The sequence below is a fragment of the Dermacentor albipictus genome, chromosome 6, assembly GCF_038994185.2.
Source record: "Dermacentor albipictus isolate Rhodes 1998 colony chromosome 6, USDA_Dalb.pri_finalv2, whole genome shotgun sequence".
NCBI classification, from domain to species: Eukaryota; Metazoa; Arthropoda; class Arachnida; order Ixodida; family Ixodidae; genus Dermacentor; species Dermacentor albipictus.
This window is the reverse complement of record NC_091826.1, coordinates 85,147,710-85,161,471: the sequence shown is the minus strand read 5'-3', so window position 1 is coordinate 85,161,471 and position 13,762 is coordinate 85,147,710. Positions and strand designations below refer to the sequence as shown.

The 13,762-nt window shown below is 46.2% G+C and overlaps 1 protein-coding gene across 1 annotated transcript in view; it reads left to right on the top strand.

Moving 5' to 3' along the window:
* The window catches only part of LOC139046952 (uncharacterized), a 71,942-nt gene extending 58,449 nt beyond the window's left edge, over positions 1 to 13,493 (top strand). Inside the window, exon 6 of the mRNA XM_070520879.1 lies at positions 12,850 to 13,493. Coding sequence (XP_070376980.1) covers positions 12,850 to 13,076 — 227 coding nt within the window. The 3' untranslated portion in view covers positions 13,077 to 13,493. The remainder of the gene's footprint in view (positions 1 to 12,849) is intronic.
* The last annotated feature ends 269 nt before the right edge of the window (positions 13,494 to 13,762 follow it).

Here is a 13,762-nt window from a genome sequence, read left to right as displayed (position 1 = left end):
AAAAAGTCTTTCACGGTGCTCGTGGACACTTCGCTGCAAAAATACACCTCTGGCCATTTAGGATGGTAGTCAACAAGCGTTACAGCAAATCTGCTGTTGTAAGCTGCATGCTCCAAAGGACCAACAATGTCTAGGCCAAGCTGTTGCCACGGTCGCTCAGGCCATTCAACAGGTTGCAACGGTGCTGGTGATGTTCTGGCGGACTTATCTGCCTCCAGGCAGATATGGCAGTTTTTTACTGCCGTTTCCACTTGCTGATCCATTCATGGCCACCAGAACCGCTCACGCAGTCGCGCCTTTGTGCGCGTGATACCCGGATGTGTCTCGTGCGCGGTGCCAATGATCTGAGCCGTGAGGGAGGACGGAACAAGGAGGCGCTCTCCACGCAGAAGCAAGTTATCGACAACCGAAAGTTCTTCCCGAATGGCGTAGAATGGTTTCGCCTCTTCTGGTATGAACTTCTTTGGCGGCCAGGAACTCAGCACGAATGACTTCAGTTTCCAGGCAACTGTCGTCGAGGGCGGCCTGCCTGAACGCCTCCTTTGTCACGCAGGCTGGCTCAATGAACGAGACAATTTCTTCCTCCTTAGCAATCTCTGCCTCCGAAGTAGGTGCTGGTAGCCGAGAAAGTGCATCTGCTACAATGTTTGTGGACCCCTTGCGGTATTCAACAGTGAAATTGTAGCAAAGCAGTCGCGCATTCCATCGTGCAATTCGAAGTGGGCGTCTTCCATGTCCTTGTGACGACAGCAAGGACACCAGTGCCTGGTGGTCTGTTCGAATAGTGAAATGGCGACCCAACAGGTACGTGTGCCATCGCTCACACGCCCAAATGCACGCAAGAGCTTCTCGTTCACCGACTGAATATTTTCTTTCTGCAGGCGACAGTGTACGAGATGCGAAAGCTACTGTGCGGAGCTCGTGCCCACTTTGTTGCTGCAGGACTGCTCCCAGCCCACAGTCGGACGCGTCGGTCGACACAATTACTGGCAATGACGGGTCGAACGTCTGTAGGACTGCGTTCGACGAAAGTATTTCCTTGACCCTCCGGAAACTGCTGTCTGCTTCGGCAGACCAGATGAATGGCTCATTTTTGCGAAGTAAGACTCTCATAGGCTCACCCACTTGTGCCAAGAGTGGAACAAACTTGGAGTAGTATTCTACGAGGCCCAGGAACGAACGAAGGGCGGCCACATCAGTTGGCACTAGTGTGTTAACTATGGAGTCTACTTTCTCTGGAAGTGGCGAGATACCACGTGCAGTGACCTTGTGCCCTAGAAAGGCAAGTTCGGGAACGTCGAAAAGGCATTTGTTGTTCAGTTTCAGACATGCGTTCTTGATCTTTTGCAGCACGGTCTTCAAGTTTGAAAGGTGTTCTTCTGCGGTCTTGCCAAAAATGATGATATCATCAATGTAGAACACGCCAGGGCAGCGGTCAAGGATTTTTGCCATCATCTTCTGAAATGCCGCTGGGGCAGAAACCAACCCAAAGCAAACTCTTTTAAAACGGAAAAGGCCATCATGAGTGATGAAAGCTGTCAGATCCCTGCTGTCAGGGTGCAAGAGAACCTGATGGTAAGCAGAAGCCAAGTCAAGTTTGGAGAAGTGTGTAGCGCCTACCAAAACGTTAAGCAGCTCCTCTGTATGGGGCAATGGGAAACTGTCTGGAACAATAGCTTTGTTCGGCTCTCGAAGGTCTACACAGATCCTGATGCTACCATCTTTCTTGTTAACAACAACAATGGGGGACACCCATTCAGAAGCATAGATCTGCTCGATGATATCAAGGCTCAGCAACCTCAAGCTCATTTGATACTGGTGTCCGGAGAGAATACGGCAGACGGCGAAGCTTCGAAGCTACAGGCTGCACGCCTTGCCGTGTCTTGATGCGATGCGTGAACCCCTTAGCAAGACCCAACTCTGGACTGAAAAGTGAACTGAACTCGTGTGCTAAAGCTGGCGGAAGAGCTTTGTTATGGGGCTGCGCGTTTGACGGTGTGGAAATAGAACAGGATAGCGGGTCAACAACAGTCGGCTGCGGAGCAATGGACGTGTATAAGCACTTCAGAGCAGAACCCTCAATGCGAAGATCCAAGGCTTTAATGCCGTCAAGACCGATCAGAGAAGTGCCTCGGTGAACAACATAAAAACGTAGCGACGCTGTGCGGCCTTTAAATCGAACGTCTGCCTGGAAACAACCTAGCACTAGAATCGGCCGCTGAGGGTAGTCAAACAAACTAACATGCGGAGCAGGCAGAAGCGGAACACTGAAAATATCGACTGAATTCTTGCTCCGACGGGATTGAAACGGATGACCCTGAATCAACAAGGAATGTCAAAGTGACATTCGCGACTTGCACTTGAATATGAATTCCGCTACGCGCGGAACGCTGCACAGTCAACACTTCCTCAGCACTGCTGCATGACGAAACATCTTCATGAAATTCAAGTTCACGGACTCGGCCTTGCATTTGGGCTAGCTTGCGGTTGCATACCCTTTGAAAGTGGCCCTTGCGACCGCAAAACGACCAAGTCTTGCCTTGCGCTGGGCACTGTGGCGCTGACGCGATGTGGTTCCGCGAGCCGCATCGGAAACAATGTGGCGAGCCGGAGCGGCTACTCTGTTCTCGGTTCCGCTGAGGGGGGCGGTTCCGCTGAGGGGGGCGGTTCCGCTGCGGCGCACGTGAGTCGCCCGCGCTCCTCGTTAAATTCTGCTCTAAGGTGGCTGCCGGTTGTGAATTCCTTTGTTTGGAAGAATGCGACGATGGTTTTCGACGCTGCCGCAGTGAAATTGCTTCGACCGAAGCAGAAAGCTCCTTTAGCTCTTCAGCCGCCTGCTCAAACTGAAGTGCAATTCGAACAGAATTCTCGAACGAAAGTGTGGAACCCTCGAGCAGGAACCGCTCACGTACGCGAGTGGAAGCTACGCCGGCAACGAATTGGTCCCGCAGAGCATCATCTTGCGAGGCAAACGAACCATATGACACTAGCTCCCGTAGAGCGGCAACAACGTCATGAACGGACTCGCCTGTGTGTTGGCTGCGACGGTGAAAGCGATGACGCTCGATGATAACGTTGCGCGACGTCGAAAACTGGTGCCGTAATGCGGCGAGTGCAGAGTCGTATTCGTCAGGAGGGGCCACGACAGACTTGTCATCGGCGAGTGCTGCGGCACTTGGCGCGGCCGGTGCTGCGGCGCTGGTCCCTGCATGTAGCGTCTGATAAATACGCTGGCCTTCCGCCCCCAAACAATGCAAAAGAATAGCCTTGCGTTGCTCCGACTTGAATGCGGCGGCTCCGGATGCCAGCAAGTACACGTTGAACATCTGCTCCCACTGCTCCCATGGCAATGAGGGACGGCCGGGCGTCGGAAGGAAAAACGGTGGCGGAGCAAGCCCGGTGAAGCGCATGGTGGGCGGATACGAACGGCGCAGCGGGGCTGGGGGTACGTTCACGAAATCCTCGTCGCCAATGTGGTGTTGACAGCAGGTGGAAGTCAGACTCCAGCCGTCCCGATGTAAAAAGCCGTTTATTTAGCATATACAACCAAATATATAATGAAGAACAGAAGCGCCCCCTGGGGAACAAAGAACTGAAATTAATAAATAAACTGAATATAACAAAACGGTACTTAGATTTTACCATATCGACTCAATATGCAATTTCCAGCTTCAAGGATGATCTGATAGAACACCCACTCATGTCATACTTTGAACACGTTCAATGGGCTCTCCACATACATGAAGCACGCATGAGTCCAAGGCTGTAGCTTCATGTGAAGAATGAATTAACGCTTATTTTGTCCACGAAAAGCGGTCTTCTTACGAAAAGCTGTACGAAACACTTCCGTCATGTACTGATGTACGAAAATGAGGGCAGTATGATCCACGTACATGAGAAGGCTGAACTCATGAAAATTGACTGCAGATGGTTCACCTATTATGGAAATCATATGCCCCTGCACTAATCTTTGGGCAACTCTCGTTGTGACCGCATAAAATTCTGAGACTGGAACCGCATGGCGCGTTTTTCGCTTGCGAAAAACGCGACGCGCGGCAAACACCCGCGTTGACGCCGACGCGCGAGCACCCACACGAAAAAAGGGAGCAGCGCTTTCGCGTCTCGTTTTCCAGGTTGCCAAACGTAACTCCCAACGACTTCAGTTGTCTCTGTTACCTCATATACAATACGCTCTTAAACATCCAGAACACTACAATGAAAATAATCTTGGTGTAATTGGACAGCGACATTTTTTTTTCCGAAGTGGACTTATCAAGCTTAATTTCAAGCACCAAGATTGTGTCCGAAACTGCGGCTATGTAGCTTCCACATGCTCAGAAGCTGCTGCTTGTTTACAACTTCACATAGAATTTCTCACTACATTACCTAGAGGGAAATCTGGCACTGCTGCGCTGTGGTATGCATGGGAATGCCGGTATATTGTGGATTCGGATTGGCATCGTTCTCGTAGAGACAGGACACCTTGAAGACGCGCTTGGCAAGTACCGTTCCATCTGTCACAATGATTCATTCGCTACTAGAACACCACCTGAAAAGCTCATTTAGGTTTATTATTACGAGAAAACATGTTTTGTTTAACTATGAGAACTTGTTATTGTGTGTACGAATAAATATTACGTAAAAAGTATCAGCGGGCCGCTAAAGTTGGAGGACAGACGACAAGGTTCGCGCTGGCTTTGAAACAGTTGGTCGTCTGTTCTTGCTTTTCTTCGCTTGGTCATGCATCGTGGGTGAGTAAAGATGTAATATGCGTGAATGGAAACATTTTATGAAGATTTTACTTTGAGAACGCGTTATTTGCGTAGCCATATCTACGTTTTAGGCGAAGCCTCTTACAACACCAGCCAACAGGAGCCTCGCAGACACATATACCGTCATTCCCATGACGGCACGGTGCCCCCTTAAGAAACTCCCATAGACGGTGGCACCAGATTACCCTCTAGGTGGTACAGTGAGAAAGTCTATGACAACTTCACATAGGAAATGGAGTGTTCACTATGGAGGTTCACTACCAAGCAGAAGAGGAGATTGCTACTATTAAGGGGGATACTGAGGGCATCTGGTATACCGTCTACGCTGAGGGTATCTGCTATAGCTCGCCAAGCCTGGTTACGTTTGATGTTTTTCTTGTAATTGCGGTCACGTACGTCCCACAGGACGCGTCGCTTCTCCACTTCAGTTATTAGGGCCTCGTTGAAGGTTGCTTTGTCCAGTTTACGTGAACACGATATGCGAACCAACACGATGCGCGAACGAAATCAGGGTAGCACGTGTTTTCTTTGACGCGCGCGTCAGTTCTGCCGAGAAAAAAAAAATGCGCCAAGGAGGTTCCGTTGAGATGCGCAGAGAGCAGTGCCATCTGGTGGCAAAACCAGAAAAAGCAAAATGCCACGTGACCAAATGCCACGTGACTTACCTGAACCCTCATTGGCGGACGCGCCACGCGACGCTTTTTTTTCTACTCCGAGAAGCAGCACTCGGCGGCGCGATTTCGTGACGGATCATGCTGGGTAACGCGTCAAAATGACGCGCGCGTCCCACCATCCGCGCGTCAATCGCGCTTGAAATTGTGCCATGCGGTTCCGCCTTGATTCGACATCGAGAATTCGTACATTTTGTTTTCTGTTCGGGATATAGCTTCTGAAACATTTTACACAAACAACACGGAAGCCATAACGTTCTAGTTTCTCAAGAAATATCACATGATTTACACGACCAAGAACTTTTTTATTATAAATGAATGAAACTAATACAATCATGTTATTCTTTGAGTGTGGGTTTCAATATCTGCGACAGATAACATAGCGGAGGCGGTTCACCTGTTGCTCCAGAAACCATGCTGGCTAGGTGCTAGCACCGATTCTCGTATAACAATATTCATGACCCATTTCGCGATGAGTTTTTCAAATGTTGTGTTAATTGGACATAGGAGAGACATTGAGCGGTAATACTTAGGAAGGCTTCGGACGCCATTTTGTGTAAAGGGACGACATCACCAAGCTTTAAGAGATCTGTATACATAGCTGTGTAACATGCATGATTAAAAATTATTTCCAACGGAACATAAAGTATCTCTATACGTTGCTTTGATATAAGCGAAGCTATCTCATCACATCCAGTGCTGTGTTTGCCGGGCGTTGTGTGCACTACTGTGATAATATCAGCGGCCATGGTTCTCATATAACCAAAGGAATTCATCGTCCTAAAAGAAACGCATCGAGTATAATGTCTCGACATGTATTCGTAATTCCCTTAACGATGTTGCAAATCTGTCGAATAAATACCACTATTGACTGTCGATATTCATGCAACTTGAGCGTAGGAAGTTATAGGGACCCAGATTAGGCCCACTGCAACAATGTGTGAGTCAGCGAGCGAAAGGCCTGGTAGCCGTTCCGAAAAATTGCAGGAGCCGGAAAAAAGCTCCTTTTTTCCACCACACCACACGCTATAGAGGTTTCTCTAGAATCCCACTATTCGTTCACTATAAAGATACATGTAAGACAAGAAATGTGTAATACAGTTCTGAAAAAGTGCTTTTTATTTTGCAGTAGCCTTAAGAGTTAAAAGATTTCAGAAGAATACACAATTTCTTGCTTTCCTTCCATCATCCGCAGAGTGTGACTAGGTTTACTTATCTTGTGCTTCTGGTTTGATATCAACTGCATTTGATGCAGCAACATTGGCTGCTTTTCACGGCTAACAAGATGGCGTACTTTCTTGTGTGTAACTGGCTGCTAAAATAGTTATTATATGCGCGAAAATTCATGCACAAAAACAAAACTGGCATGCTGACAAAATGTACTACAGCGACGCCATTATGGAAAGAAGATCAAGTTATAACAGGCAAGTACGTGTCGAAATCAACGTATATTGCATGACAAGTAGCATGATGTAATATCCTGAATAAATAGTTAACTTCGCATGAAAACATAAAATGCGTTCATGTTCATACAAGGGCTCGCTCCTCTCGATGGCATAGTGGAATGGCTGGGAGCAATCTCCCACGGCCGCTTTTTCTTTTAGCGCTCTTTAGGTTTTGTATATCTAGAGTAGCTATAGCCAAAACATGTTTTTCATAGTTTAGCCTGTCATTTCCATTATTACATCGACAGTGCTTCTATTTGTATTATATGTAACATTCAACAAAGAAAAAAGAACAATATAATAAATATCACAATCCTTTCGAACGCGTCTTTGTCGACAATGGAAATTCCTGTATTTTAAAAAGATTGCGTTTTTGTCTGGCGACTGGTGGTTTCAGCCAATTCCGGCTAATCAGACTTAGATAACTTTGCCCGGAATTCGAGGTTACGGGAATTTTTTCATGGACTATCACGTGAAAATGGTACTCATATAAATATATTGGACTCCCCCGCCACGGCGTGACAAATGCTTAAATTCATATATCTGAGCGGTTCAGAGGGATATTCTTAACACCAATAGAGTGCATGCGCCCTTTCGTCGCACCCTATCTCAAAATGAAAACAGCGCTTTCGATCAGTCAAGCTCACTCCAAGACGTTATCAAACGAGCCGATAAAAGAGGAGCGTTCGTAGTAATGCAACGCCAAGACATTATCGATGAAGCGAATAGACCGTTGCGTAGCAGTGTGTTTTATCAAGCTCTTCCCAATGATCCAACCACTGACTTCAAGGTCAAGGTTAAAGAAACGCTGATAGAGCTGCCTCAATAAAAAATGATAGACGAAAAGACGTTCCAGTCTTTAATGCGACTCAGTCCAGTAGCAGGTCGCTTTTATCTGTTACCCACAATTAATAAGTCAGGGAACCCGGGACGCCCAATTGTTCCATGAGCACAAACTGCTACCGAGAATCTTTATCGATATGTACACCAGCTAATCGAACCAATTCGCCCAACCTTCCCCTCTTACATAAAAGACACTAACCATTTCTTAAGCGAAATATTAGACCTACACATTCCGTCTTGTAAACTGCTTGTGACGATGGAACTCATATTCCTTCATACGAATATTGCGCGTTCAGACGGCATTCACGCTTTGTCCCTTCCCTATGGACAAGTTGCACTTGAAATGACCATTAGCGTTCTCACATTAAAACTTAGATTCGAATGAAACAATACCGTATTTTATGGAAGCGATTATGTAGAGGTCAGTGTTACTTATCTGGGAACGCAGATTAGCCCCAATTTTGCCAATATTTTTATGGGCACACTGGAAAACTTTCTTGTAAACTGCACTCTAAGACCTTTATACTATAGTCATTTCATTGACGACGTGTTTCTGCTTTGGCCCCATGGTGAATTGACACTGCTTAGCTTTATTGCTGCCTTCAAAAGTGTTCACTCGTGCATTAGGTTTTCCCATATCCACTCAACTTCAGAGATTTACTTCCTCAATGTTACACTGTCAGTAATCTGAAATAATCTGTCAAGTAAACATTACAAAAAGACAGTGTACAGGCGCCTATATCTCTATTTACAAAGCAGCCACGTTCGTCATTGTAAAACCATAATCCCCTATAGCCAGGCACACAGTTTTAGGCGTATATACTGTGAACGAAAAAATTCGAAGCTAACTGCGCAGAGCTAAAGCGTACACTCGTGCACCACCAGTACCCTAAGAAAAGTATTGATGACACAATAAAACTAGCCAGTAAATTGAACAGGGAAGATATTCTCGTGAAGTAAAAGCCGTCGTCCACCACTCCTGCAACTAACCTTATTTTGACGCACTCAGCGTCAATTTCGAATGTTTGGGCCATTCCCAAATCGCATCAAAATATTGCAGACCAAAGTGAAAAACTTAGTAGAGTTTTTCCAGAGGCACCGCGAATAGTGTGCAGACGCTCAAAAATCATTCGCGATTTGATAACCTCTTCTAAAATCGGCACTCGCGTACCTGCAGGTTGTAGTTCATGTACCAAGCCATGCTGTAAACTATGGCCACATATGATAACTACAATAACAGCGAATATCTCGGCTTCAAACTTTGCACTCCGTGTCAAAGAGATGTTCAACTGTGACATGTCGAACGCAATTTATCTGCTTGAATGTGGGACGTGCCACCTACAATATATTACTCAAACAGAAACGCCGTTTAGAATCCGATTTATTAATCCTAGTTCTCACGCAAAGCATTTCCCACACCTTCCGCTGTCAAAACGCCTATGCAAAACTGGATACTTTTTCGACGGAATTAATAATCTGGTTTTAGTAATCTGGTTTTCCTTCCCACCACGATCGTTTAGTCCGCGAATGTTACCAGCTATACAAGCTCCACACACTTTCTTGGATTAACGAAAACTTGGGAAAACCAGCCTGCTTCACTAATTTACATTGTCCAGTTTGTATATTTCTTACTTGTGCACATGGTCATGGTGGCCCTTTGTACGAGGTTTTTCTATGTTGAGAAAGTTTAGATTTGTGCCCGGTGGTTGGCAGCTACGGCTATGGCATAAGCTGCGTGCGTCGCAATATGACTGAAGGTACAGGCGTGACTATTGCCATTTGGGCATCACAGAAAGCTTTGGTTTTATAATGCATGATATACCGTTTTTTTTTCCACGCAAGCGTCATTGAATATATCCGTGTGTGCATTTTGAAATCCTGCTTTCTGCTGCAGTGCGTTACACAGTGCTATCCTTAATCCTTTACTCGTGTGCAGCTTATGCTTTAGCACAGCGTGATTATGTGATTACATGTAGTGACGTCTCCTATCTGCTGTGTGCTCTAGAACTGCCTGGCTATTTTAAATTTTGTTGCCATATTCTCGTCTTGAATTCTGTTTCAGGAAGGCTTGATTATGCGCATGTTCGTGTGGGAGAAAGTGCTAAGTTTTTGGTGTTTGGATTATATATATATATATATATATATATATATATATATATATATATATATATATATATATATATATATATATATATATACATATACGAATCCTAGACTTGCTCGGGATTCGATATCACGAGGCGCGTGGACTGAAAGAATCACTGCTACCGGAAGTCAGGGACGCCATACAGACGGAAAACATGCCGAAGAATATGCACCCGGTGCATGACGTGCAAAGACGTATACGCAGGGCGGTAGCAATCCTCGAGAAGCATGGAAGGCAAGAAGGCGTCCTCTTCGTCGATGCAGCGAGGTACCCGCGGCCAGTCGGTGACTCTGATGGCGACGAGGAATGTCGACCACCACCGCCGCTACAAGGGAATGTGCGAGGCGAGCCGCAGTTACCAGCACCACCACCCCTACTGTTACTACGACAACAACGGCAGCAGCAACAACGGCAACATTAACACGGCCGACCGACGGCGGCGGCGCCCGCCTTTTCCATGGCCGTCATAGATACAAAGGGAACGATCCGAGTCACGGCATCAGCGAGGCTGCCGTCGGCCGAAGCAGCGGAAGAGATGGCCATAGCCCTCGCGATACTCCACGGAGGTGCGGAGGATAACCTGATTATCAGCGACTCCAAATCAGCGATTCGGAATTACATCAAAGGTTGGGTGTCCGCGGATGTGGCGCACATGCTCAACGCCCGGGCCGGGGACTTCGGATCCGGCACCATTACAAACAAGTCCCTCAAGTGGTTCCCCGCGCACGTCGGGGAGCTTGGCAGTAACATCAACAGCCACGGCAATAATCACACCAACAATGCTAACGGCCGAAGACGCAACGACACTCCACCCAACCACAACGAGCGCGCCCACCTCGTCGCGAGGCAGCTTACCCGCCGCGACGTGGTCACCCAGAGGGCAGCCGCTGCCGTTGTTGTGCGGGACCCCAGCGGAGGAGTGACGGCGACGGCGGCTGCCACCCCGTCTGGCGCGGCCGCTGTCGTTACCAATACAACACAAATCGCGGCGAACGGAGCTGGGGATCACGCGGACGCCGACTGCGATGTCAGGGTGTTTCCGGCAACGTACAGAGAGGTGATTGGTCACTATCGGAAAGAAAGAAGAAAATATCCACCACCCCACGGGCGTCTAGACAGGTCCCAGGCGGTCGACCTGAGACGGTTGCAGATGGGCACTTTCACCAACCCCTACCACCTGCACCGCCTGTGGCCCGCGCTGCACCCGTCGCCCGGCTGCCCGTGGTGCGAGCACGAACGGGCTGATATGGCCCATGTGCTTTGGGAATGCGCCACGTGGAATAAGGACAAAGAGGCAGGGGGAATACAACAGCGGAACCCTCTGAAGCGGGGCGCCTCGCTGAGAGATGGCAAGCCACCCTCCTCAGCGAGGCACCCGAAGACCAGGAGTGGGCCGTCCAGCGGGCCAGGGCCGTTGCCGAGGATCTCGAAAGAGCTTCCTCGGGCGATGGACCACTGGCAGCCTAGCCCCGGCCACCAACATCAACAACTGCTGGACAAATAAAGTTTATTCCTATATATATATATATATATATATATATATATATATATATATATATATATATTTATTTATTTTTATATACTCGTCTTTTCACTCTTTCTGCTTTTTTAATATTGTATTTATTTATTTTTATTTATTTATTCAAAAAAAGCTCACGCACTCCTGCTGGCTTATTGTGTGAGGGGGAGTGGAAACATAAACTATACGTCTTCATAAGTGGAAGCATTACAAGGAATGGAAAGATAACCAGTATATGAGACGTATAAAACCAAGTGACGTTACATAATAGTTAGCGGAACGCAGTATACACTATCAGAATGAATGGCGACATACACAATTTAAGGGCTCATCAGTTAAAACCGTTTAAATTTACAAAAGTAATGCAAGGGCACATCTCTTGGCATTGCCAACTACAGAAGTTAGCGAGAAACGTGTACGTAATAAAGAGAAAATTAATTAAAGCAACTGGTCACAAAAAACAGTGTTTACTTCATGACGAAACTTAAGAGTCTTGAATGGCGACAACATTATCAGGTATACTATTCCACAGTTCAAGTGCTAGTGGTAAGGCGGACGTATTGAAGGCGTTTGTGTGCACAAAGATAAGTTTGAAGAAGCGATTGTTGTGCAAATGACGGGACGTTCGTAACAGCTGGGAGAGAGGGAGGGCGGTTTGGGGCTGGCCGTTTGTTATTTTACGAAATAAGCAGATTAGAGCAATCTTCCTGCGTGATTCTAAGGAGGACAAGGGCAGGGAAGATTTGATATTAGTAGCACTGGAATGACGGCTGTAGTCGTTGGCGATAAACGCGTGGCGCGGTATTGAACACGTTCAAGAGCGTCGATTAGATAAAGTTGATGAGGTGACCAAATTTGTCAAGCGTATTCAAGTTGAGGACCATCGAATATGAGGTATGCTAATGAGTTGCTCGAAGCAGGAGCGTCGTTAAGGTTTCGTTTAAGGTAGCCGAGGATGCGTGATGGCTGCGCTATTTTATCTATGTGAGTCGTCCATGAATGTTTGGGCGAAAGATGCACGCCAAGGTACTTGTAAGACGTTGTGCGTGCTACGTGGCAGGTATTAAGAGTGTAGTTAGACGCTGAAGCTAATTTCTTGTTGTTGAAGGTCATTAGTTTACATTTATCGGTATGAACAGACGTTGGTCAGCGTGAGCACCAATAAGTTACGAGATCCAGCTCCTGTTGGAGAGCAACAGGATCAGCTGAAGGAGAGATATTATGGTAGATGCAGTCGGGTCTGGCGCGAAGCCCTTCGTCTTGTACACACACACACACACACGCATATATATATATATATATATATATATATATATATATATATATATATATATATATATATATATATATATATATATATATATATATATATATATATATATAATGTTTACATCTTAGAGGTATTTTGGCATTGTGTCCTTATTCTTAGCAGGAAATTTCTTTTTTCTTACAGATATACGGGAGTGCCTTATTACGGACTTTATGCTCACTACGGTGACTATACCACCATTTTGGCTCTTCGGCTATTCTGATTTCAAGAACAACGTGACTCTTGCAGCCGCAGTATGGGATGAGTTTCAAGTCTATATGTTCACTCATGTTAGACTTATAGCAAAGAACGCCATAAAAGATGCTTGTATCAAGCAGCTAAAAAGCAAAAGGATACGTACGAGCACATAGGCTCCTCTTGCAATACTTTTGAAATAGAAGAAATAAACTAGCACTGGAATTGCCAAGGGCGCTCCTGAACAGGTTTATCTGCTACATGTGTAGTTTGCGAGTAACACTACTCTTAACTGATATAAACATTGTAGGTAATCTAGAGCCCCATTTGTACGTATGCAATAGTGCGTACTGCGCATGGCCACATGTGTGTAACGACGTATAACACGGAAACGCTGCACTAGTTCTTGTCTCCTGACTTGATGTTCAATTCGCCTGCACTATTTCCTCATCAAAGAACACAGACATAGCTTCAAGGGACATTTCTGTATTCACGCATGCAAAGTTGAGGCATAAAAAACTCTTCCCCGCATAGAGCTATTTAATAAAAGTAACAAAAACAAAACGCTAAAGTTCTCGCAAAGTAAGAATCTCTCATGCGGGAATCGTTACTTGGAAATATTTATTTGCTTTCTATAATAATAAATGATACTTTATATGTATTCTTAATCACACTGTCTTTGTGTATAGTTGCTATGACGTTTTGTCTTCTCATTCACATTTCAATCGCGCTTCAGTCACAGGGTTACACGCATTTGACACAGCATAGGCATAGTTTATTTGTGCTATCGTTGCACTACTGCATAGCCACATTGTGTTCGCAGTCTAGTGCAGCTACACGAACAGCCTCTTTCAATAAAGGC